The 26,122-nt window shown below is 39.2% G+C and overlaps 2 protein-coding genes across 4 annotated transcripts in view; both read left to right on the top strand.

Annotated features, from left to right (window-relative positions):
• The first annotated feature begins 260 nt into the window (after nt 1–260).
• Nucleotides 261–16,274, top strand: LOC134008751 (uncharacterized protein C2orf73-like). Of its 2 annotated transcripts, none has more exons than XM_062448260.1 (5): nt 261–348; nt 14,189–14,432; nt 14,597–14,753; nt 14,888–14,994; nt 15,828–16,274. In XM_062448260.1, the coding sequence occupies exons 2-5, from the start codon at nt 14,412–14,414 to the stop codon at nt 16,017–16,019; spliced, it is 477 nt and encodes a 158-aa protein (XP_062304244.1). In that variant the 5' UTR covers nt 261–348; nt 14,189–14,411; the 3' UTR covers nt 16,020–16,274. The 2 variants fall into 2 exon arrangements, with proteins under 2 accessions (XP_062304244.1, XP_062304243.1); XM_062448259.1 differs by having other exon boundaries at nt 274–348; nt 14,222–14,432.
• Nucleotides 16,275–16,967: 693 nt separating this feature from the next.
• LOC134008487 (spectrin beta chain, non-erythrocytic 1-like) overlaps nt 16,968–26,122 on the top strand; it is a 54,058-nt gene continuing 44,903 nt past the window's right edge. For both annotated transcript variants that reach the window (XM_062447883.1, XM_062447884.1), the window contains exon 1: nt 16,968–17,100. The gene's annotated coding sequence lies outside the window, so the exon portion shown is untranslated. The remainder of the gene's footprint in view (nt 17,101–26,122) is intronic.

The following is a 26,122-nucleotide window of genomic DNA, read 5'->3' as shown; positions in this document are numbered from 1 at the left end:
AACACATTAGAACGTTCTAGGCTGGCAAAAGTAGTTTTTTCAAGGAAGTAGGGTTAAAGTTTTTTGTAATTAATTCAGTCAGAAGCAGAGCACACTCATCGTATATTTAATTGGAAACAGCTTGGCTCCAACAGAAAGGTAAAATTACGTAATACTTCCCCTTTAAGCAAGTTAGATTACAGCGTGCAACAAGGAGGTTGCTTAGCAACCAAAAATAGTCGTGGTCATTGTCACCATAGATACATATATATATATATGATTGTCACTATCCGATCCATCCCTTCATAACATGTATCATTATGCTGAAATATGCTTACCAAGAAAGAAAAAAGTATATGAAACGTTCCGGTAAGTACGTTTTTTTCTCGTTTGCGTCATAGAGCGAATGGCGTGACGCCTCATAGTTCATTGTTTCTTTTTTACAAATTGTTTCTCAGTCATATTTCATGATTAATCTTAGACTACCAATATCCTCCTAGCTTTCCATTTCTTTCTAAATTTATTGTAAACCTTTATTGTGTGTGCTTTGCCTTCGGCAAGGGCACAACCTTTGTTCTCTCACATATATATTATTGGGTGTGCTTTGCCTTCTGCAAGGGCACAACCTTTGTTCTCTCACATATATATTATTGGGTGTGCTCAAGCCTTCGGCTAGAGCACAGCCTTTGTTCTCTCACATATATATTATTGGGTGTGCTTTGCCTTCGGCAAGGGCACAACCTTTGTTCTCTCACATATATATTATTATTATTCTTTTTGCCCCCCTAAAACTCAGTCAATATTTGGCCTACATAGACAAAGTAGGTGTCAAAAGTTTCGTCTTGGTAGCGATTGAGTTGCTTCTATTGGAATTTACGTTCCGTTGCATGGTTTAGGCTGAAGTTAAGTTTTTGTGGCGAAAAGTGAAGCTAACGGTGGCTAATTTGCTAGCCACAGTCACTGACGTTACTAACGTCACTACGTCACGAAAACACGCGTGACTACCTTTGGCAGAACATTCGTTTCGTATCTGTTAACTTGGGGGATAGCTAGGCTAACTATAGCTTTACTGCAAGGCAGCTAATTTGCTAGCCACAGTCACTGACGTTACTAACATCACTACGTCACTAACGTCACGAAAACACGCGTGACTACCTTTGGCAGAACATTCGTTTCGCATCTGTTAAGGGATAGCTAGGCTAACTATAGCTTTACTGCAAGGCAGCTGCAGAAACGCCACAAGCAAAGAGGCCAGGGTGATAACTATTTACTCATTTTACTTTGTGATATGACACACAATTGTGATGTGTAATGTAACTACAATATAAGCTGATATTATTAAGGAAGTACATCTACTTTCGGAAACAGTAGTCTACTATTTCACTGAAGTATTAGCATCATGACATTATAGCCTGTGTTGCCCGGGCAACACATACTACAGTGGTCTATGATGTATCTGTTTTCAATCGTTAAAATACACATTCCTCACATATACATTTTCGTTGTAGGATTTATTCTGACATTAGTAAACGATTTGTTGGTGAAATTACCATTACCTGTGGTAATGGTAATTACCACTGGTTTCAAACCAGTGTAGCTAACTGCAACGCTGTAGCTTACGCGAGACACACTACAAAAACATATACAGTACACAGCTGTTTAGGAAGTCAAACGGCGACAGAACATGTTCGGCACTCTCCTTACTTAAATCAAAAGTCTATCTAACTACTAACCTGAACTTCATTGCCACAGCCTAAACGTTGTCAATCTGTTCATGAAAATAATTAATTTCAGCCTAAACCATACAACGGAACATGAAATCCAATTCAACCAACGCAATCGCTACCAAGACGAACACAGCAGTAGTCTACTAGTACTGTACCGTAGTAGTACAATTTACCGGGGCAGCTTCTCCTCACAGGCTATATCACATTTTGCGTTGTTACTGACAATGGTCGCTACCAGTGAGCTTTTTATGAATGAGCGATTTTCCACTAAATAAATGTCAAGCTTATTTACGTTTTGGGGGGCATATTTTCAGTTAGCAGATGGTACTGTTTGAATCGCGATTCCATCTTCTACTGCCGGGTAACGTCGTAGAATAATCTTCAAAGGGGGTTCTTTATTAATGAATGAATGCAATGAGTAGGCTACATGCCTGAAAATATCACGAGAAGGGAAAAACTTAAAATGACGTTTAAGTCATAGAGATTAGGTCAATTTTTACACCGGTCTGCCAAATGTATTCGTTTTGATTCAACGATGAGGCTGCCTCTTGCAGGGGAAATGAGAAGACATCTATTTCATTCTACACTTCACTCGTTTTTTCAGTTGTAAATGAGCAGCAAAAAAAAAGATGCTTTTAAATCTATGTAATATTTATACATAATAAGTAGGCCCTATGCATTTTTATATAAAATATACAGGAATATCAGTTGTAAAAATTGCATTAAAATCCTTGTACAACCGACGCAAGCACACCCTACAATTTCCCCAGAAATTGCACCCTCTCTAGTTGGGTGTGCTTTGCCTTCGGCAAGGGCACAACCTTTGTTCTCTCACATATATATTTATTTATTATTTATTTTCGCCCCCCTAAGGATCAGTCAATATTTGGACTACATACACAACGGCGGTGTCAAAAGGTTTGTCTTGTTAGCGATTGCGTTGGTTGTATTTTTATTTACGTTCCGTTGCATGGTTTAAGTAGAAATTGCGTTTTTGTGGTGAAAAGTGAAGCTAACGGTGGCTAATTTGCTAGCCACAGTCACTGACGTTACTAACGTCACTAACGTCACGAAAACACGCGTGACTACCTGTAGCAGAACATTCGTTTCGCATCTGTTAACTTGGGGGATAGCTAGGCTAACTATAGCTTTACTGCAAGGCAGCTGCAGAAACGCCACAAGCAAAGAGGCCAGGGTGATAACTATTTACTCATTTTACTTTGTGACGTGAAACACAATTATGAAATGTAATGTACAATATTAGCTGATATTATTAAGGAAGTAGGCCCACATCTACTTTCGGAAACGGTAGTCTACTATTTCACTGAAGCATTAGCATGACATTAGCCTCTGTTGCCCGGGCAACACATACCACAGTGGTCTATGATGCATCTGTTTTCAATCGTTAAAATAAACATTCCTCACAAATACATTTTCTTTGTAGGATTTACTATGACATTACATTACAAGTAAACGATTTGTTGGTGAAATTATCATTACCTGTGGTTTCAAACCAGTGTTGCTCATTGCAACGCTGTAGCCTACGCGAGACACACGACAAAAACATCTAACTTACAAAGCTGTTTAGGAAGTCAAACGGCGACAGAACATGTTCGGCACTCCCCTTACTTAAATCAAAAGTCTTTCAATAGGTGAAACTATCTGACTACTAACCTGAACTTCATTGCCACAGCCTAAACTTTGTCAATCTGTTCATGAAAATAATTAATTTCAGCCTAAACCGTACAACGGAACGTTTAATCGAATTCACCCAACGCAATCGCTACCAAGACGAACACAGCAGTAATCTAGTACTGTACTGTAGTAGTAGAATTTACCGGGGCAGCTTCTCCACACAGGGCTATATCGCATTTTGCGTTGTTACTGACAATGATCGCTACCAGTGAGATTTTTATGAATGAGCGATTTTCCACTAAATAAATGTCAAGCTTATTTACGTTTTTGGGGGCATATTTATAGTTAGCAGATGGTACTGTTTGAATCGCGATTCTATCTTCTGCCGGTAACGTCGTAGAATAATCTTCAAAGGGGGTTCTTTATTAATGAATGAATGCAATATGAGTAGGCTAAATGCCTGAAAATATCACGAGAAGGGAAAACTTAAAAGGACGTTTAAGTCATAGAGATTAGGTCCATTTTTACACCGGTCTGCCAAATGTATTCGTTTTGATTCAGCTATGAGGCTGCCTCTTGCAGGGGAAATGAGAAGACATCATATTTCATTCTACACTTCACTCGTATTTTCAGTTGTAAATGAGCAGCAAAAAAAAGATGCTTTTAAATGTATGTAATATTTATACATAATAAGTAGGCCCTATGCATTTTTATATAAACTAGAGAGTGTACAATTTCTGGGGAAATTGTAGGGTGTGCTTGCGTCGGTTGGACAGGGGTCCGTTTTTTAATGACATTTTTACAACTGATATTTCTGTATTTGATATAAAAATGCATACTTATTATTTATAAAGATTACATAGATTTAAAAGCATTTTTTTTTTGCTGCTCATTTACAACTGAAAATACGAGTGAAGTGTAGAATGAAATGGATGTCTTCTCATTTCCCCTGCAAGAGGCAGCCTCATCGTTGAATCAAAAAGAATATATTTGGCAGACCGGTGTACAAATGGACCTAATCTCTATGACTTAAACGTCCTTTTAAGTTTTTCCCTTCTCTTGATATTTTCATGCATTTAGCCTACTCATTGCATTCATTCGTTAATAAAGAACCCCCTTTGAAGATTATTCTACGACGTTACCCGGCAGTAGAAGATGGAATCGCGATTCAAACAGTACCATCTGCTAACTGAAAATATGCCCCCCAAAACGTAAATAAGCTTGACATTTATTTAGTGGAAAATCGCTCATTCATAAAAAGCTCACTGGTAGCGATCATTGTAAGGTAACAACGCAAAATGCGATATAGCCCTGTGTGGAGAAGCTGCCCCGGTAAATTCTACTACTACGGTACAGTACTAGACTACTGCTGTGTTCGTCTCGGTAGCGATTGCGTTGTTTGAATTCGATTAAACTTTCCGTTGTACGGTTTAGGCTGAAATTAATTATTTTCATGAACAGATTGACAAAGTTTAGGCTGTGGCAATTAAATTCAGGTTAGTAGTTAGATAGACTTTTGATTTAAGTAAGGGGAGTGCCGAACATGTTCTGTCGCCGTTTGACTTCCTAAACAGCTGTGTATGTTACATGTTTTTGTCGTGTGTCTCGCGTAGGCTACAGCGTTGCAGTGATACACTGGATTGAAACCACAGGTAATGATAATTTCACCCACAAATCGTTTACTTTTAATCTAATGTCATAATAAATCCTACAACGAAAATGTATATGTGAGGAATGTTTATTTTAACGATTGAAAACAGATACATCATAGACCACTGTAGTATGTGTTGCCCGGGCAACAGAGGCTAATGTCATGCTAATGCTTCAGTGAAATAGTAGACTACCGTTTCCGAAAGTAGATGTGGGCCTACTTCCTTAATAATATCAGCTAATATTATTACATTTCATAATAGTGTTTCACATCACAAAGTAAAATGAGTAAATAGTTATCACCCTGGCCGCTTTGCTTGTGGCGTTTCTGCAGCTGCCTTGCAGTAAAGCTATAGTTAGCCTAGCTATCCCCCAAGTTAACAGATGCGAAACGAATGTTCTGCTACAGGTAGTCACGCGTGTTTTCGTGACGTTAGTGACGTGGTGACGTTAGTAACGTCAGTGACTGTGGCTAGCAAATTAGCCACTGTTAGCTTCACTTTTCGCCACAAAAACTTAACTTAAGCCCAAACCATGCAACGGAACGTAAATTCCAATAGAAGCAACACAATCGCTACCAAGACGAACCTTTTGACACCGCCGTTGTGTATGTAGGCCAAATATTGACTGAGTTTTAGGGGGGCGAAAATAAACAATAATAAATATATATGTGAGAGAACAAAGGTTGTGCTCTCGCCGAAGGCTTGAGCACACCCAAATATACAGGAATATCAGTTGTAAAAATGGCATTAAAATCCCTGTACAACCGACGCAAGCAAGCACACCCTACAATTTCCCCAGAAATTGTACCCTCTCTAGTTATTGTGAGAATGCTGTTAAGCATTCTCACTATTGCTTTTCAACTTCTCAGTTCTTCCGCCGTTTTTTGGCCTTTAACTCGTTCTGCATACTTTAACCGATTCCTACAACTTTTGTATCAAAACGTTCAGCTCCTTCAGGAGATGATGGCTATGACTTTTGGTATTTCTCACTTTTATACTTTTTAAGACATTAAGGTTTTTGTGCAAATTATTCTCCCATTAAAAGTAATGGTAAATCCTTTCAAATCATTAAAAAGCTTCCTGCTCTTTCAAACGTAACTACTTCAGCTTACTTTCAGCTAGAGACACCATTCAACCTTTAAAATGTTCACAAGACATTCAGCTATTCCCAAATGATTCAGCTTTTTCAAATGTTCAGCCAATTTTGAATTATGACAGTTTGAAATACATTAAAATGTTTGCTCCTTCTTGATTTTTATGAATGAGCAGCAAGCAGAGTGGCACACTCTGCTTGCTGCTCTTTTTCTGATATTCAACTAATTTGTCAAACAAATTCCTCTAACGTTCATATAGTTTAACTTACAGAAACAAGTTATACCTTAAAATGTAGGAAGAATTGTCCTCTTTCAGCCAATGTAACTACTAAAGAGCTCACATTTACAGATGTTCAGCTATGAGCCTTGAAGCGAGAGCAGCCTTTCAAATTCTCTCACTAACTTCAATGGAGAGGTGAGTAAAATCAGTCAGAGAAAGCAAGAAGGAACAAGATTTTGAAACTGCCGATAGAGTCGTATTTCTGACCGCACAGACATATAAAGGACATCTCTGGTTTCGGCAGAGTCTTGGGTCTCGGAAAATATCCTTATATTTTGGATTGGACGTATAGTTTTGCGTCTAGGTCAACTTGTTTGAGGTGTGGATGCTAGGTAAATGTTCGTTTTTCTCTCGGCGCAGCTGTGATAGCTAACGAGCTAGGCAATCACCGTGGCAACCAAACAAACAAGCACCAGGAAAGCAAAAGGAACACGTTTTTGAAACTGCAGGTAGAGTCGTATTTCTGACTGCACAGACATATAAAGAATATCTCTGGTTTCGGCAGAGTCTTGGGTCTCGGAAAATATCCTTATATTTTGGATTGGACGTACAGTTTTGCGTCTAGGTTATCTTGTTTGAGGTGTGGATTCTAGCTACATTTCTCTTATTCTGTGCCCTCACCACGTTAGCAATCATAGCTGCACCATCACCGTAACGACAGACACGCACCACTCAGTCTCTCACACAGGTGATTGGTACATTTACTTGACCATGAGAAACACGATTACTAGCAATTGTCGGTTTATACCAATAATACGATTACTCCGTTTACATGTGTAATTAGTTATGCGATTACTCAATAAACGCGTCTACATGATTCTTTTTTATTAATCGTTGTATGCTCCACGGACAAAACTTGCACCATCATCCTTCTGCAACAAAGTGTCGCCGTGTCTTCCTGTATCGGCTCTACTGCTGTATGTTTCATTCCATCAACACATTGAATCCTACTAAGAAAGCCGAGTAAACGCACTCAATGGTAGGCTACATCTGCTACTGCTATTACTATCCCAACTATAATTTAATCTGTTAAAACGATAATATTCTTGTTACGACTAGCTAGCCTACTTCTTCTTCTGTTTAACAGTTCAGCTTTCAGCTTCTCCCACATTGTAGGCTATTTTAGCTCTTAGCTTTGTTAAGATGATGCAGTTCAGCTTCCACACTGCCTCTTTTGTGTGACTCACACATTTTTGAAATTCATTTCAGCTTGCGGGTATTTTCTCATTTCTCACTTTTATACTTTTTAAAATATTAAGGTTTTTGTGCAAATTATTCTCCCTTTAAAAGTAATGGTAAATCCTTTCAAATCATTGTTGGAATGCTGCTCCAGCCCCTTTCAAAAATACCTTTCGGTTGCTTTGAAGCTTCAGCTTATAACTTTCTACTAAATTTTCACTATTTTCAGCTTTTTTAGCATGGTCAGCTATCCCCATTCAGGTTTTCAGCATTCTCACTGCTGTTTCGCAGGAACAGCCGTTTCTAGTTATTATTATTATTGTGAGAATGCTTAACAGCATTCTCACTATTGCTTTTCAACTTCTTAGTTCTTCCGCCGTTTTTTGGCCTTTAACTCGTTCTGCATACTTTAACCGATTCCTACAACTTTTGTATCAAAACGTTCAGCTCCTTCAGGAGATGATGGCTATGACTTTTGGTATTTCTCACTTTTATACTTTTTAAGACATTAAGGTTTTTGTGCAAATTATTCTCCCATTAAAAGTAATGGTAAATCCTTTCAAATCATTAAAAAGCTTCCTCCTCTTTCAAACGTAACTACTTCAGCTTACTTTCAGCTAGAGACACCATTCAACCTTTAAAATGTTCACAAGACATTCAGCTATTCCCAAATGATTCAGCTTTTTCAAATGTTCAGCCAATTTTGAATTATGACAGTTTGAAATACATTAAAATGTTTGCTCCTTCTTGATTTTTATGAATGAGCAGCAAGCAGAGTGGCACACTCTGCTTGCTGCTCTTTTTCTGATATTCAACTAATTTGTCAAACAAATTCCTCTAACGTTCATATAGTTTAACTTACAGAAACAAGTTATACCTTAATATGTAGGAAAAATTGTCCTCTTTCAGCCAATGTAACTACTAAAGAGCTCACATTTACAGATTTTCAGCTATGAGCCTTGAAGCGAGAGCAGCCTTTCAAATTCTCTCACTAACTTCAATGGAGAGGTGAGTAAAATCAGTCAGAGAAAGCAAGAAGGAACAAGATTTTGAAACTGCCGATAGAGTCGTATTTCTGACCGCACAGACATATAAAGGACATCTCTGGTTTCGGCAGAGTCTTGGGTCTCGGAAAATATCCTTATATTTTGGATTGGACGTATAGTTTTGCGTCTAGGTCAACTTGTTTGAGGTGTGGATGCTAGGTAAATGTTCGTTTTTCTCTCTGCCTAGCTCGTTAGCTATCACAGCTGCGCCATCACCGTGGCAACCAAACAAACAAGCACCAGGAAAGCAAAAGGAACACGTTTTTGAAACTGCAGGTAGAGTCGTATTTCTGACTGCACAGACATATAAAGAATATCTCTGGTTTCGGCAGAGTCTTGGGTCTCGGAAAATATCCTTATATTTTGGATTGGACGTACAGTTTTGCGTCTAGGTTATCTTGTTTGAGGTGTGGATTCTAGCTACATTTCTCTTATTCTCTGCCCTCAGCGCGTTAGCAATCATAGCTGCTCCATCGCCGTGGCAACCAAACAAACACGCACCAGGAAAGCAGAAGGAACACGTTTTTGAAACTGCAGGTAGAGTCGTATTTCTGACTACACATACATATAAAGAATATCTCTGGTTTCGGCAGAGTCTTGGGTCTCGGAAAATATCCTTATATTTTGGATTGGACGTACAGTTTTGCGTCTAGGTTATCTTGTTTGAGGTGTGGATTCTAGCTACATTTCTCTTATTCTCTGCCCTCAGCGCATTAGCAATCATAGCTGCACCATCGACAGACACGCACCACTCAGTCTCTCACACAGGTGATTGGTACGTTTACTTGACCATGAGAAACACGATTACTAGCAATTGTCGGTTTATGCCAATAATACGATTACTCCGTTTACATGTGTAATTAGTTATGCGATTACTCAATAAACACGTCTACATGATTCTTTTTTATTAATCGTTGTATGCTCCACGGACAAAACTTGCACCATCATCCTTCTGCAACAAAGTGTCGCCGTGTCTTCCTGTATCGGCCCTACTGCTGTATGTTTCATTCCATCAACACATTGAATCCAACTAAGAAAGCCGAGTAAACGCATAGGCTACATCTGCTACTGCTAATACTATCCCAACTATAATTTAATCTGTTAAAACGATAATATTCTTGTTACGACTAGCTAGCCTACTTCTTCTGTTTAACAGTTCAGCTTTCAGCTTCTCCCATATTGTAGGCTATTTTAGCTCTTAGCTTTGTTAAGATGATGCAGTTCAGCTTCCACACTGCCTCTTTTGTGTGACCCACACATTTTTTAAATTCATTTCAGCTTGCGGGTATTTTCTCATTTCTCACTTTTATACGTTTTAAAATATTAAGGTTTTTGTGCAAATTATTCTCCCTTTAAAAGTAATGGTAAATCCTTTCAAATCATTGTTGGAATGCTGCTCCAGTCCCTTTCAAAAATACCTTTCGGTTGCTTTGAAGCTTCAGCTTATAACTTTCTACTAAATTTTCACTATTTTCAGCTTTTTTAGCATGGTCAGCTATCCCCATTCAGGTTTTCAGCATTCTCACTGCTGTTTCGCAGGAACAGCCGTTTCTAGTTGTGAGAATTCTGTTCAGCATTCTCACTATTGTTTTTCAACTTCTTAGTTCTTCCGCCGTTTTTTGGCCTTTAACTCGTTCTGCATACTTTAACCGATTCCTACAACTTTTGTATCAAAACGTTCAGCTCCTTCAGGAGATGATGGCTATGACTTTTGGTATTTCTCACTTTTATACTTTTTAAGACATTAAGGTTTTTGTGCAAATTATTCTCCCATTAAAAGTAATGGTAAATCCTTTCAAATCATTAAAAAGCTTCCTCCTCTTTCAAACGTAACTACTTCAGCATACTTTCAGCTAGAGACACCATTCAACCTTTAAAATGTTCACAAGACATTCAGCTATTCCCAAATGATTCAGCTTTTTCAAATATTCAGCCAATTTTGAATTATGACAGTTTGAAATACATTAAAATGTTTGCTCCTTCTTGATTTTTATGAATGAGCAGCAAGCAGAGTGGCACACTCTGCTGGCTGCTCTTTTTCTGATATTCAACTAATTTGTCAAACAAATTCCTCTAACGTTCATATAGTTTAACTTACAGAAACAAGTTATACCTTAAAATGTAGGAAAAATTGTCCTCTTTCAGCCAATGTAACTACTAAAGAGCTCACATTTACAGATTTTCAGCTATGAGCCTTGAAGCGAGAGCAGCCTTTCAAATTCTCTCACTAACTTCAATGGAGAGGTGAGTAAAATCAGTCAGAGAAAGCAAGAAGGAACAAGATTTTGAAACTGCCGATAGAGTCGTATTTCTGACCGCACAGACATATAAAAGACATCTCTGGTTTCGGCAGAGTCTTGGGTCTCGGAAAATATCCTTATATTTTGGATTGGACGTATAGTTTTGCGTCTAGGTCAACTTGTTTGAGGTGTGGATGCTAGGTAAATGTTCGTTTTTCTCTCTGCCTAGCTCGTTAGCTATCACAGCTGCGCCATCACCGTGGCAACCAAACAAACAAGCACCAGGAAAGCAAAAGGAACACGTTTTTGAAACTGCAGGTAGAGTCGTATTTCTGACTGCACAGACATATAAAGAATATCTCTGGTTTCGGCAGAGTCTTGGGTCTCGGAAAATATCCTTATATTTTGGATTGGACGTACAGTTTTGCGTCTAGGTTATCTTGTTTGAGGTGTGGATTCTAGCTACATTTCTCTTATTCTCTGCCCTCAGCGCATTAGCAATCATAGCTGCACCATCACCGTAACGACAGACACGCACCACTCAGTCTCTCACACAGGTGATTGGTACGTTTACTTGACCATGAGAAACACGATTACTAGAAATTGTCGGTTTATGCCAATAATACGATTACTCCGTTTACATGTGTAATTAGTTATGCGATTACTCAATAAACACGTCTACATGATTCTTTTTTATTAATCGTTGTATGCTCCACGGACAAAACTTGCACCATCATCCTTCTGCAACAAAGTGTCGCCGTGTCTTCCTGTATCGGCCCTACTGCTGTATGTTTCATTCCATCAACACATTGAATCCAACTAAGAAAGCCGAGTAAACGCATAGGCTACATCTGCTACTGCTAATACTATCCCAACTATAATTTAATCTGTTAAAACGATAATATTCTTGTTACGACTAGCTAGCCTACTTCTTCTGTTTAACAGTTCAGCTTTCAGCTTCTCCCACATTGTAGGCTATTTTAGCTATTAGCTTTGTTAAGATGATGCAGTTCAGCTTCCACACTGCCTCTTTTGTGTGACTCACACATTTTTGAAATTCATTTCAGCTTGCGGGTATTTTCTCATTTCTCACTTTTATACTTTATAAAATATTAAGGTTTTTGTGCAAATTATTCTCCCTTTAAAAGTAATGGTAAATCCTTTCAAATCATTGTTGGAATGCTGCTCCAGTCCCTTTCAAAAATACCTTTCGGTTGCTTTGAAGCTTCAGCTTATAACTTTCTACTAAATTTTCACTATTTTCAGCTTTTTTAGCATGGTCAGCTATCCCCATTCAGGTTTTCAGCATTCTCACTGCTGTTTCGCAGGAACAGCCGTTTCTAGTTTTTATTTCTTTTTGCCCCCCTAAAACTCAGTCAATATTTGGCCTACCTAGACAACCTAGGTGTCAAAAGTTTCGTCTTGGTAGCGATTGAGTTGCTTCTATTGGGATTTACGTTCCGTTGCATGGTTTAGGCTGAAGTTAAGTTTTTGTGGCGAAAAGTGAAGCTAACGGTGGCTAATTTGCTAGCCACAGTCACTGACGTTACTAACGTCACTACGTCACTAACGTCACGAAAACACGCGTGACTACCTTTGGCAGAACATTCGTTTCGTATCAGTTAACTTGGGGGATAGCTAGGCTAACTATAGCTTTACTGCAAGGCAGCTAATTTGCTAGCCACAGTCACTGACGTTGCTAACGTCACTACGTCACTAACGTCACGAACACACGCGTGACTACCTTTGGCAGAACATTCGTTTCGCATCTGTTAAGGGATAGCTAGGCTAACTATAGCTTTACTGCAAGACAGCTGCAGAAACGCCACAAGCAAAGAGGCCAGGGTGATAACTATTTACTCATTTTACTTTGTGATATGACACACAATTGTGATGTGTAATGTACAATATAAGCTGATATTATTAAGGAAGTACATCTACTTTCGGAAACAGTAGTCTACTATTTCACTGAAGTATTAGCATCATGACATTATAGCCTGTGTTGCCCGGGCAACACATACTACAGTGGTCTATGATGTATCTGTTTTCAATCGTTAACCCTTGTGTTCTCCTCGGGTCGTTCTGACCCATCAGTCATTGTGACCCACCGTCGTATTGCGACAACTTTACCGCATACAAAAACAAAGTGAAGCATTTTCTTTTAACCGTCGGGCTGTCTCAGACCCCCCACATTGCGAAGGTTAAAAGAAAAGTATTTTTATTTGTTTTTGTATTGGGTAAAATTGGGTAAACACAATGATGGTTCGTTATGAACCTTTGGGTCATGTGACCCGAAGGCAGCACGAGGGTTAAAATACACATTCCTCACATATACTTTTTCGTTGTAGGATTTATTCTGACATTAGTAAACGATTTGTTGGTGAAATTACCATTACCTGTGGTTTCAAACCAGTGTAGCTAACTGCAACGCTGTAGCTTACGCGAGACACACTACAAAAACATCTACAGTACACAGCTGTTTAGGAAGTCAAACGGCGACAGAACATGTTCGGCACTCTCCTTACTTAAATCAAAAGTCTATCTAACTACTAACCTGAACTTCATTGCCACAGCCTAAACGTTGTCAATATGTTCATGAAAATAATTAATTTCATCCTAAACCGTACAACGGAACGTTAAATCCAATTCAACCAACGCAATCGCTACCAAGACGAACACAGCAGTAGTCTACTAGTACTGTACCGTAGTAGTACAATTTACCGGGGCAGCTTCTCCACACAGGGCTATATCGCATTTTGCGTTGTTACTGACAATGGTCGCTACCAGTGAGCTTTTTATAATTGAGCGATTTTCCACTAAATAAATGTCAAGCTTATTTACGTTTTGGGGGGCATATTTTCAGTTAGCAGATGGTACTGTTTGAATCGCGATTCCATCTTCTACTGCCGGGTAACGTCGTAGAATAATCTTCAAAGGGGGTTCTTTATTAATGAATGAATGCAATGAGTAGGCTACATGCCTGAAAATATCACGAGAAGGGAAAAACTTAAAATGACGTTTAAGTCATAGAGATTAGGTCAATTTTTACACCGGTCTGCCAAATGTATTCGTTTTGATTCAACGATGAGGCTGCCTCTTGCAGGGGAAATGAGAAGACATCTATTTAATTCTACACTTCACTCGTATTTTCAGTTGTAAATGAGCAGCAAAAAAAAATGCTTTTAAATCTATTTAATCTTTATAAATAATAACTATGCATTTTCATATAAAATATACAGAAATCAGTTGTAAAAATGTCATTCAAAAACGGACCCCTGTGCAACCGACGCAAGCAAGCACACCCTACAATTTCCCCAGAAATTGTACCCTCTCTAGTATTTGTGTCGTTTTTGCAGCCTCTGAATCTGATGTTTTACCCAATTTTTCAGTTCAAATACATACAGGATATTTGATGAAAGGATACCTGACAAATTGGAACCTGACAAAGTCTATAAGAACCATTCATATGTCATACGCCCTAAGGAACATGAGCTGCTTAAGACACACAATATTCCACAAACCTCCTGTGCCAAGTTCATAAGGACTAATGTAAGGTTCCTGAATGCACCTGTAACTCACATGGAGACAGAGATGACAAAGGTTTGTCAAGTAGGCGCTGACGGTATATGCATTTTTTTGATAAACAACCTAATCAAGGTTGCAGCAGCTTTGTTCAATGTACTTGTAGGTTACCAGGTTGTGTCATATTTGTTCTCCTTATCTACTCTTCTTTTAGTTCTCTCTCTCAATTTGTATTGTAACAGTGTAAATGGTGGCCAGAGTCAGTAGATAATGATTTGAGGGTCAAGGCACCATACAGCATTGACACCACTCAACGGAAGGACTACCAAGCCATTCATCAAACACTGACTCCTGTCAGACATGTGACAAACAACAACAGAATGGCTGCCTCCGGAATCTGTAAGCTTGTGTGCTTGTGTTTTATAAAACTAAATTTTACTTGGAATTCAATACAGATTTGTTTTCTATCAGCAATGTACGTATAATCAGCATCTAATGTAATCTTGTGACCAAGTTCTTTTAATGGTTTGCAGTTCCCACTTTACACCCTCTGGGCAGTCCAAAGGTTTTGTTGGAGAGCATGTCCTTCATTCACCAGTATGACTGTAGGAAGTTACAAGACCAACCATATCAAGGAAGGGTAAGTCATGGTCATCTTCGGTATTAGTCCAGTTTATTTTGCTTTATATAGCCTAGGCACAGTGTGTTTGACTGTAAATTGTGATGCCAGTGGTAGCGATACTCAGGCACATGTTGTATGCCCACAAGCAAGCCGAATATAAGCACAAAAGATTTTACATCTTGTTTTGTCCCTTTTTGTGAACATAAGAACATCCCTTATTTTCAATGGCATACCAAACAAAGAGCAAACACATACGTAGCAACATAAAACAAACATATTATTTTGAATCAGAAGATACATCTTTGAAAACTACAAGGCTGATTGATCCAGGTCAGTCAGGCGGGATTTAGTGTGGAACAAAAAGGCTCACACAAGGACATGAGTTTAAAGACACTTTAGGGACTGGCATTTCCCACTCAGTTGATTTGCTTCAAGTCATTTTGTGCCTTGCAGTTGATGTCCAAAACTTTTGACCCAAAATATCACAAAGGGGCCCTGCCTGACTTTGTAAGTACACTAAGTAAGGCAATTATCATGAAATCCAATAAAACAATTTCACTATTTTTGTGAACAGTTGTTTTATTGACTAATCAAAAAACATTTAATTATTGATCCTTTATTCAAACAAAGAGTGAAGGGTCGATTATGAGTGGCATTTTGTCACAGACAACACACAACAATGAAAAAAAAATATATTGTCCAAACTTCACAGCAAGTGCACACTGGAATATACACTGTCTTGGCAGCTCTTGATCCGTTCAGCAAACAAAAACAAAAAAAACAGCTGCATCCGCCATCTCTACCCACCCTCTCCTTTTTTCTCAAACCTTTTTTCCCCTCTTTCTCTCTAGCACCATGGAACTTTTGTGTGGAGAGAAGTGAATCCAAAAGGAGCAAGCACATTCCTGAGCGTCGGAGGGTCACGTCCACCAGCAGAGAACGGAGGAAATGCTGTGACCTCACCCCAGCTTTCCACACTCTACCCCCAGCACACTGGGAATAGTGGTGGGGCCAGCTCAAGTTGGGATGAGCCCAAAAGTTAGAGGCCCCTTTGTCCGGGGGTCATCTCAGGGGAGTTAAAGCCAGCTTTTTCAAAGCTTAAACAGATCCACATCACCCAGAGATGAGCACATTGTCCAGGGAGAAGTTCCATGTATCTCCACAACCTTTAATGCAGTTGCCGAGGAGAGATAATGCATGCGGTAAGTGCATGTGAAGAGCAACGAGAATCATATCTAATGAGAGCAGCGTTGAGCCGCAGCACATCCAGTGGCTCCAAATCCAGATTTAATAAACCAAATGAGAAATATAATTTTGCACTGTGTATTCATTACTAATGGTAGAAATACGAATAGTACAAAATGCAACTTAAATCCCAGAAAACTTTAGAGAAACATCAGAAAAACACAAGAGATAATGGTTGAGATGGCCCTCTTAATGGGGATCCAATACGATGTTCTTTGTACTTATGAATGGAATGCATTTTTGATAAGAACAAATGTGCCTTGTATGGGCAACAAGAGGGACACTGCACTGTCCAGCAAAAAGTGAATGAAATCATTTTTACGTGAAATGTATAACCTAGGTCTCTATAATGTAAGGCTCAGATACTTTGATGTCAGACACAACAAGTCATTGTCATACCTTTACTTGTGACCTGCACTTATTCTCCCTCACACTCACAGTCCATAGAAATACACGGTCCACACAGTAGCCTATATGAATAAGATATAGTTTACAATAATTAACTTACAAAACGAGAGTACTTTTCTAACGGTGCAAAATAAAATTGCAAGAAAATCATTCAGATCTACCAATGGTCCCAATTTTTTTTACTAGATTTCTATAGACTTGTTTCTACTCTATTTCTAATTTTCCGTATTAGACATTAGAAGGAAGATGCCTTTTTAACATGGTACACGCGGCTCAGACTATTGCAAAGTGGGTTCGTGTTCTCTTCTTCAGTCTCCGCCCCTTTAAGATTCAGTGCAGCAGTACGGCCTTTGTGGATTGGGGGGAGGCAGTGCGGATTCTTCCAGTCACTCCCAGCTTGTTGCCCGCCCAGCCTCTCGTTTGCCAATTGCGGACTCAAAGCGGTGAAGTTCGACACTTTTTATTCGAGTGGTAAGTCCAATATGTGTTGTTTAAGAGAGAAGTCGTTATCGTATATGTTTGCTGTGTTGAAGAGTATATGTCCCAATTAGCCTTTGGGTAATCATGTGCTGAATGGATAAAAGCACTGGTATTGTGATGGAGAAAGGTAAAAGGAACCAGGATGACGTGAACCAAGTCTATCGAATTAAGTCTGTTTGCTTTTAGTCAAATAGACGTATTTAATTTGTTCTTTTCTAATTTATTGCAACTGCTTGTAGATTGATTCCATAATAGCCTAGGCCACATTGACTGTAAATTGCATAATAGAGGATAATAATTATATATGTCGATGTGATAGTATTGATTACTTTGACTTTGACTCAAATATGGATGGAGATACCGGTACAGTGGAATGGATGCAAACAGGCGTGGTCGTGCAGATCGGTGGTGCGGAGCGCTAAGCTCTGTCAAATCAGTGCTGATTTGACAGTCTGATATGACTTCTATTTTGCCCTTCCCTACACGAAAACCCACTGACATTTCAAATGTTTATATATTTTAAGTCAGGTGTACAAAAAAATGGGTGCTACTTGACACACTTTATGTACTATTTGCACGGTGCGCAATTGTTGATGCTTCGGGAATGTTGACATCCATGGCTGCGTTTTACTCACATGATGAGAAACAGGCCTATAATACATGACTTGGGAGCCCTGCTTCTGCCATTATATACAAACATTGTGGCCTCAAAGCTTTGGCAGTGTCAATTTCCCATTTTAAGAAATTCACCTTCATTCATCAAATATTACCTCATAAATGTACGCATCTCAGCATTGTACTTTCATTGTAATGTGTGAATAATAACATCATCAAAATACACGTTGATTGCCTTTCCGTCGATATATTGTAACATTGTATTGAAATACTTTGATTTAGTGAGTTACGGTGATGCGGACCTTTCAATCTGAAAACATTTTTGCGCTGCAGTAATGCGGCCTAGTCGAGTCAAGTCCTCGCTTGTAGCATTCAAGATAAAATATGGGCAATATGACCGGGTTTACACGCCAACCATTTTAGCAGTTCGTCATAGAACAACACGGTGATGCTACACTTCTGACACTCACAGTGCATGTGCCAGAAAAGATGCTCTTGAAGGATTTTCTAAAGGGACTCTAAAGAGCCACTTCATATCCTCGACACCAATATAAGAGTTGAGGAAGTTAGAAATTGATTGAATAGCATGTTATCATCTATTATATTATAGCATTATCTATCTATCTGTCTATCTCTCTCTCTCTCTGTCTGTCTGTCTGTCTGTCTGTCTGTCCTAGTACACTAGTAGTAATGCAACATTTGTACTTTAAAAACATGAAAGTATCGATAGTTAAACATCCCTAACATAATGTATGTGCTAACTGCTTGGGACTCAAGAGCATTTTCCAATTAGTGCTTGATGGATCTATTTTATCAGTAGCATCAGCCCCATCCAGACTACCTCAGTGAGACCCACAGTCTGGCCTTGCCCACTTAACATGTCTGAAAGCACCTAAAAGGTGGAGTCATCTTACAGGGAGGGGTTAGTCTTTTACCAAACAGTGACATGAGAGACACAGTACAAAATGATGCAGAAGACCATTTATGTGGAACTACAATGGTACCTACAATGTTGTTACTATAGGTTTTGCTATTTACACGGGAGTCAATGTAATCTTAATGTAAAGACGATTTTGTACATGTTTTCAAATGTTTTACTCTCCGTGTGAACCCTAAACATGACTAACTTTACAGGTTGTCAAACTGCCCTTTGAAATCATGACTAGTATTTCAGATTCACACAACAGCCTGTGTTACTATAGGGCAGGTGGTGGAGAGGGGTGGTATCCTAGGCATGGAAGGGAGGAAGACATTACAACTGTATGGGGTATGGGGGGCGGGCCAGGAAGCAGCTGTCACCAAAGGAGTGACAGGTGAGGGCCACATGGCCTTACTTTGCTGTGTGTGTGTGGATACACTTGTGTTTTTTGTGAGTTTTTGTGCAAAGTGTGAATGAGGCTGTTTTGGGAGTGGTCAGCCATTTTGAGCATGCCAGGGTCACCTCCCTCTCCCTGGACAGGCAAACATCTCAGCCATTGCAAGCATGTTTCCACAGCTGTGTCTTGTAGGCTAAGAGGAATTTATGGTCTTATTTCTGGGTCCAAGTGTCTGAGAATTAAAAGAAACTCAACTGTTTGTGTTGCAGCTATCCCAGTTAGGCCGAGATCTACAAAAGTAATTGAATTACTAAGTGAGCGGATGGGGATTTATTTGTGCTTGCTTGTGTGTTGGTGTAATTCAACCACACAATGTGTCACCAAACCACTCAATAAATTATCTTTCATCATATATACAGACGGTGTATTAAAGAGGCTCTTTGACTAGAGAAGAATAAACGTGTTGAATAAAATCATAACGATAATAAAATAAATAATCTTGTGCCTAAAAGTTGAGGCATAGGTTTTTTATTAAAAATGTATCTGACTGTAATTTTGCAAATCACAATATCCTCAATGGCTGCTTTTTAATGGTCTACCGGAGTTCTAGTTGGAAGCACACAAATCTGCTAGCTCATGCCATGCTACTGGAGTTCTATAGTACACCTGAACTACAGTATTAACAGCATGTTACCGTAAATTCAGGAATTTACATGAGTAGGATTAGACTATTCATAACAAAATCTTACAGATCTTTCCAGGTACACAAGTTGACCTTTGATTAAAAAGTAGTCAGAAACCACCACAGAAAAGCAGAGCTGAGAGAGAAAGAGAAATCAAGAGAGAGAGTGCTCCAATTAGAGTGCACTGTATGTTTTGCTCTGCTGAAGCACTTTTATTGTGCTCTCTGCTATCTAAACCCAAACAGAACATTTCAGCGGAAATGAGAGAGTGAGGATCCCTTGGGACTGGGCTAGGGCCCGGCCTCTCTTGAATACTTTTTCCTCTCTCTTCCCTCCTCTCACTTTTTCTAGATATTTGATACACTGTAGCTTGTGTGATATTCCCTCAGCTCACTCTCTAAGATACATGGCACAGTGCAGGCGAAGTGCACACTTTGTTGGGGTGATGTATCACTGTTGACCCCAGTTTGTGCCCACAGAGCAGCTCCAAAGCATTAGCCCTTCTCCACATTGTTTTTTAGTGAGAATGAGTTACAGTGATATTTTAGCTCGCTATTCTCCCGCCTGGCTGACAAAGGCTCCCAGCTGTATTTGAGTCAGATCACTTACAGTTTCAACACATTAGCCATTTACACAGCTGGATGGGAACCAAAGGAATTTACATGACCATGGGTGCACAGCTGTGTCTCACACCCTAGAGTCTGACATTGCAGGAAGAAGCCTGACAATTATGGTAAAGACTGGTTGTTGGTTTGGAATGGTTGAATTTGAATTGACAGGAAAACAATCTATATTTAGTTGATAAACAATGCATTCTGTTAGAAGTTCTTGATTACAGATGTATCTACTTTTTCTGAGTTGAATTGAAGCAACCTACGTCCTATTTTTCAATATGGTATTGTGGTGGTTTTGGAAACAATGATGGCAAAGTAGACGGTTGAAGAATGTTCGGAGCCAAATACTTTATTATAAAGTATATAGCATTCAATATACTACTGTACATAGTTCCTTACCTTCACATTCTTCTGTTTAACCTCAGGGGAAAATATTAGCAAGAGTTGCTGGAAACGTTGAGCTCATACTTAGTAAATACACTTCCAGTGCCATGGTACCGTAAAAGCAGGAAGTGCTGACCTGATGTTGTGCTCTTTTCATATGGCTTGTAACTCAGTTTGACACATATTTTATATTAAAAAAAAATAAAAAAAATATGTGTTGTGGACAAATACATGTTTTATTACGTTTCTAAACTGCAAAGTAAAGTATCTAATCTACCAATCTATTGAGAGGAACAAGGTACATGTGCAATAGTAATGAGTAGTCAGAGATTAGGTATGACGCTTAGTTTTGTAAGGATTGAATGACTGTGGGAGTGTTTTCTTGACCTGTGTAAGACAGAGTGGGAGTATAATGACATCCAGACCTCAGCTCTGAGTACTGCACTTCAGTTTACACTGGTGGAATTCAAAGGGGATGTATTCCATTCTGGTCTTCACACTGCCAGATCGAGAATGAATGTAGGGATTTCAATCTTTCAGGCCATGATTATACAAACATATATATTTTGGTGCATTGTTATCTTTTAAAATGCCAAGACAAATACAAATGTGCTATTTCAAAAAACATTTATTTTCAGGCTTAACTCACACATTTATTGTATATCCATAGTTGCCTGACCTGGGTTAAATCGCTTTTCAGTTGTGTATACACAATGTTATGTAGCTATGGACCTCTTTTCACCTGTTAGCATAAATGTTTGGACGATAGATTATTCATCTGTTTTGTCAGGAAGACGGGAGATCTGGCTCTGTTTACTGGATGTTTCTAAGCTCTTACTCAGTTAGTCCATATGTCAACCTTGTTGTCATGGAGTGGCTCCTACATGAAAGTAGGATGAAAACTATCAATGGAAATTGTCAAGTGATTTCAAATTATGTGAAAGTATACGGAACTGGTTAAGAATTGATAGTAGTGTTCAAGGGCCACTTATTTGTCCTCTGAGTCAGGCCTAGCCCAATAGTCTTCTCACTGGTATGTGGTATCTTCTCCTTGGGTCACTAATACCAACCAGAGGAAGGAGGTGATAAGTCTATCCCTCTCCCCTCTCACACCACCATCATGTGGTCCAATAGGTTTCTCCACTCTGGCAGAGACAAGTGTGAAGCTCTGTAACCTTTCACTGGAAGATACAAGTTTTCAAGAGTTCAAGATTGTTATTCTTTTTATGTATTTATTACTTAACTTCTCCGTAAATGTCTGAAATGTTTACATTTGTTAAGTTTCAACTATTTATAAAGATTCACCTAAAGTTCAGACTTTAACCTTCCTTTAACTGGATAATGTCAAACTCATAGAGTGCAGGACGATAGGGTGTGGAAAAGACAGATCTGTTTACTTGTGTGAGAGCGACAAGTTTAAGGGAGGGACCCAGGCTAGAATTCCATTCTGCTCACAGTTGACCTCGTGCTTTCTGTGATGTCCCTCCAGGGCTGGCCTGCATGTGCACATAGTCACAAAGCCTGCATGGGACTAGGAAAGAAAACGGCAGGCGTTTTCCAGGCTGTGGGCGCAGGAAATGAAGTAATGTTTCTCTGGAACGGTGACATTTTAAGCGCATGACATCGATGGGCCACAACAGAAGACTGGAGTTGTCCCAGCCTCATTACTTTTTGTCAGAGGCTGGTTGGACTGATTAGATTACAGTACAAATACACCCATAGAGGAGACACACTCTGTTTCATTTCAGTAGTCTCAAATGGCTTCATCTCCTTCCCCTATTGCTCCTCTCCACTTATCTGGAACAGAACCAGGGGGAAACAGGACAGATGATCCAGAGGATTTTATGCAGCTTGATAGAAATTCTGAACAACACTTCCATTACATCAAATAAAGTTTGTTTAGTGAAAATATAGACTGAAGTCCTTTCAGATAAATGAAGAAAGTGAAACAAGTAAAGGTGTGAAGGGTAACACTTCTGGCAGGTTGTCTAGACTGGAATGTATTCAAAATTATAAAAATGAGAAAAACCTATTGTATTTCTGTACATAATGACATTATTCTGCTAACATGGGTGAACAAGTTGTTACCCATCTTGGAAATAAGTCTTGAATAAAAATGCACCCATCAACCCGCCAGGGACCGGAATCAGACGATTTATTGCATGCTCGGCCGGACTGGTGACCGGCAGGTCAGTCGTAGACCTATGTCTTTCCGATTCCGGGCCGATCCGTTTCGTTGCCAGCGGCGCAGGCAATAACGTCACAAGTGTAACAGACGTGGCCACACCTGTTACACAAAACGCATTGTTTTGTACAATCCAGTTTGGTTTAAAGGCTTGTAGGCTAATCTTTGGACATCTTTGGACAAGTAAAAAAATAGAAAAAGGTCAATTTATAGTGGAAAATTACATATTTTGTTGTTATTTAAAACAGCTCATTTTCAGTTCATTGTTATTTCTACCTCTTTTCATTCAGAGAACACTTTATTTTGAGAGTTGGTTAAGTGAGAGATCCTGTAACAGTGCAGTATAGGGGAAATTGTAATGTTTAATAATTTTATTAAATTTAAATTAAAACTAAATAGTTTGGTTTTTCAAAAAACCCGAAAATCATACAGGCCAAGAAAATTGCAATCAGTGTATCTCTAGTCTTAAACTTCAAAGTTTTAAAATAATTGGAAACTCATTTTAACACACTGATTTATCTTGTCTATCCCACTGTAAGGCCACTGAAATGTGTAGTTGAATATACTGTAGGTACACATTAAACGTTTTGCACAATGAAAAAGTGTATTCTTTAAAATTGTTTTTCTTAACCTTGAACATCTGTTATCCATATCTCCCCATGAGCATGACATTTTCTTCTCTTCATACTATCGTCATCCATCTTGGAAAGAGTTAAACAATACATGATAATAGGGGATCTGGAAATGTGCCTTTGCAAACAGCACACTGGCTAGCCATTAGCACATTTGTCAAGCTTAACCGGTTGCAGCTGTTGCAACAATGAAGGGCGTAATACAGATTATTTGTATTTAAATAGCATTTGTCTTGCATTTTATAATGATGTTGCATACACACGTTAATGGTGTTCACATAGCTGACCTCAGTTCCATTTCAGTTCCATGCATTTAGGACATTAACTAAAAATGTAGAACAGATTGTAATAGAATAGATTGTGTGAACAGCATTGATCTCAGGCTTTAGCATCTCAGATGACTTCCCAAAACCACTAGCCTAATTACATAACTTCTACATCAAGAGCTTTCAGGATTTCTTTTGGAACGGGACAGTGATTCAGGCAGTAAGGTCAAAGAACACATATAGGAGTAGGGAATGAAATTGATGTCCAGACACATTGTACCCTACCCCCTTCCCTCCTGTTTACATTGAGCAATACCTTCTACATTCCTTTTCTAAATTAACAAAACTGTACAGTTAATGAAGCAGGGTACACAAGTCTGTGCATTTTCCAGACTATAGATCGTAAAAATAGAATGTAAGGACTCAAGGAGCATTTTGGATTGTCAGCTCTGGGAATTCCTTAACTTGGATTTAAAGGACAGCCTAGATCTCAGGATCCCCTTAAAATCAGAATATATTTAAAAACTTGGCCCCCTGTATGGTGCTTAGAGCTTATCATGACTGATTGCCCCTGAAGGGGATGAGTGGTGGGGACTGCAGTTACGTCATGACAAGCTCAGAGCTAGGCGTAAACCAGGAGTTATGGCCAACTTTGAAAACAGTACTTCTGCTCGTCCAAGAATTTTAAAATCTATTATGTGCTTGTGGCAGACCTTGTTTTCATAGGTTACAGGTTCTACACTCTAAATCAGTTGCACAGTTGGGTCAGGCAGTAACACACATTCTGTGCGCATGTTTCTAGTTAGTGTTTGAAACCCCCATCCAAGAATTATTTTGTTGTTGTATGCAGGTCTAAATATATTACAAATTACAAAGTGAAAAGATCAGCTGCAAGCTTCATGCCTTGCATTGCTACAGTACATGAAGCCCAAACAGTTTATGGAATGGTATTTTCACAGTTGCACCAGAATTAAGTTTTGAGGTGGGGTCGGGGTTGGGATGTTTAGAAGGCCTATGTGCAGTTGGTATCACACAGTCACCAGTCTGGGATTGTGGGAATACCTGCGTGCGTGTAGTGTGTGTGTGTGTGTGTGTGTGCCACAGTCTGGGACAATGGTGCATCGACAACAGGGTTGCCCGATAGTTTGTGCGATAGACTAATGCGTTCTGCAGAGAAGGGAGACGCGTTGGTCACGGTTTGGAACGGAAGGGAGAAAACAGGACAATGGCGGATATCGCTATAAAAAAAAAACTGACTACGTAGTTAAGGCGGCAGGCGTGTGTTGCTTAGGCGGCCGCCTTAATTGAAAAGTGCTGCGGGAAACCCTGGACTATGTCTACTGTGTTTGTGCATTGGCATGCCAGTGTGTGTAAGCTTGTGTGTATGTGTGTGTGTCCAATATGTATTGGTTATGTGTAAAAATAGGATGTAAATTACAAAATACATTAAATACATACAAATCTGGGCAAATTGTGTAAATTTTAAATCTATTCTATTCTCTTATAGTAGAATGTGCTACTTGGCTTGTAAATAATGCATGGTTGTCATGTGCAATCCTCTGCTCAGCTTCAGTAAAGAAAGTGTCAGAAAACTGCCAAATCAAGCTAATGTTAAATGAAAGCTTGAAGTGTAATTAGTAAATGGCAGACTATTGCTAGAAAAGGAATGTATGTACCCCCTCTTCCAGACAGTTTTATGTGATATGGTGAAGAGATATGAAGCCTGGGTTCACACAGGCTGGGGCCACACAATAACGGCTACTGTTAGACAGCACAAAGGTTGCTGGGTACTCAAAGCTCCATGGTGATTTGCCAAGCTAGTATCCAAGCTGCTACAATTTCCGCTATCACTTAGAGTGAGGGGGAGGATGAGGCAGACAGTGATAGCTGAACAAAAGGTTGTCGGCGAACTGTCCTTTTGGAGCCAAGTGTGTGCAGAGCGTTTTGTAAAAAAGTTGTATGTTCAGGCTGAACATTAGCTTTTTCCAGATTCCTACCAGATTTGATTGATGCCGTTTTGTTAAAAAAAATCCTAGAAGCCTGTCTGTTTTGTGTGTTTCTAAATATTAAGTGTATTGCCTCTGCAGTTCTGTTCCAAAACTGCACCTCAGGGCTAAAATTGTATTACTTTGGCCTATGCTAAAGTAAGATGTATTATGACTACATCTCTCTAATAATGCCAGGAATATCTGTGTATGTGTGTGTGTGCACAAATTAGAATGGGTTTAGTTTACCATGATCAGTTCAAGAACCGGGCACTCTGCAAAGTTTATATTCAGCATATGTCCTCTATAATCCAACGGAGTGCAGTGCTGCGA

This window comes from Osmerus eperlanus, chromosome 22 (assembly GCF_963692335.1).
Source record: "Osmerus eperlanus chromosome 22, fOsmEpe2.1, whole genome shotgun sequence".
Taxonomy (NCBI): Eukaryota; Metazoa; Chordata; class Actinopteri; order Osmeriformes; family Osmeridae; genus Osmerus; species Osmerus eperlanus.
This window is presented reverse-complemented; position numbering and strand designations above follow the sequence as displayed.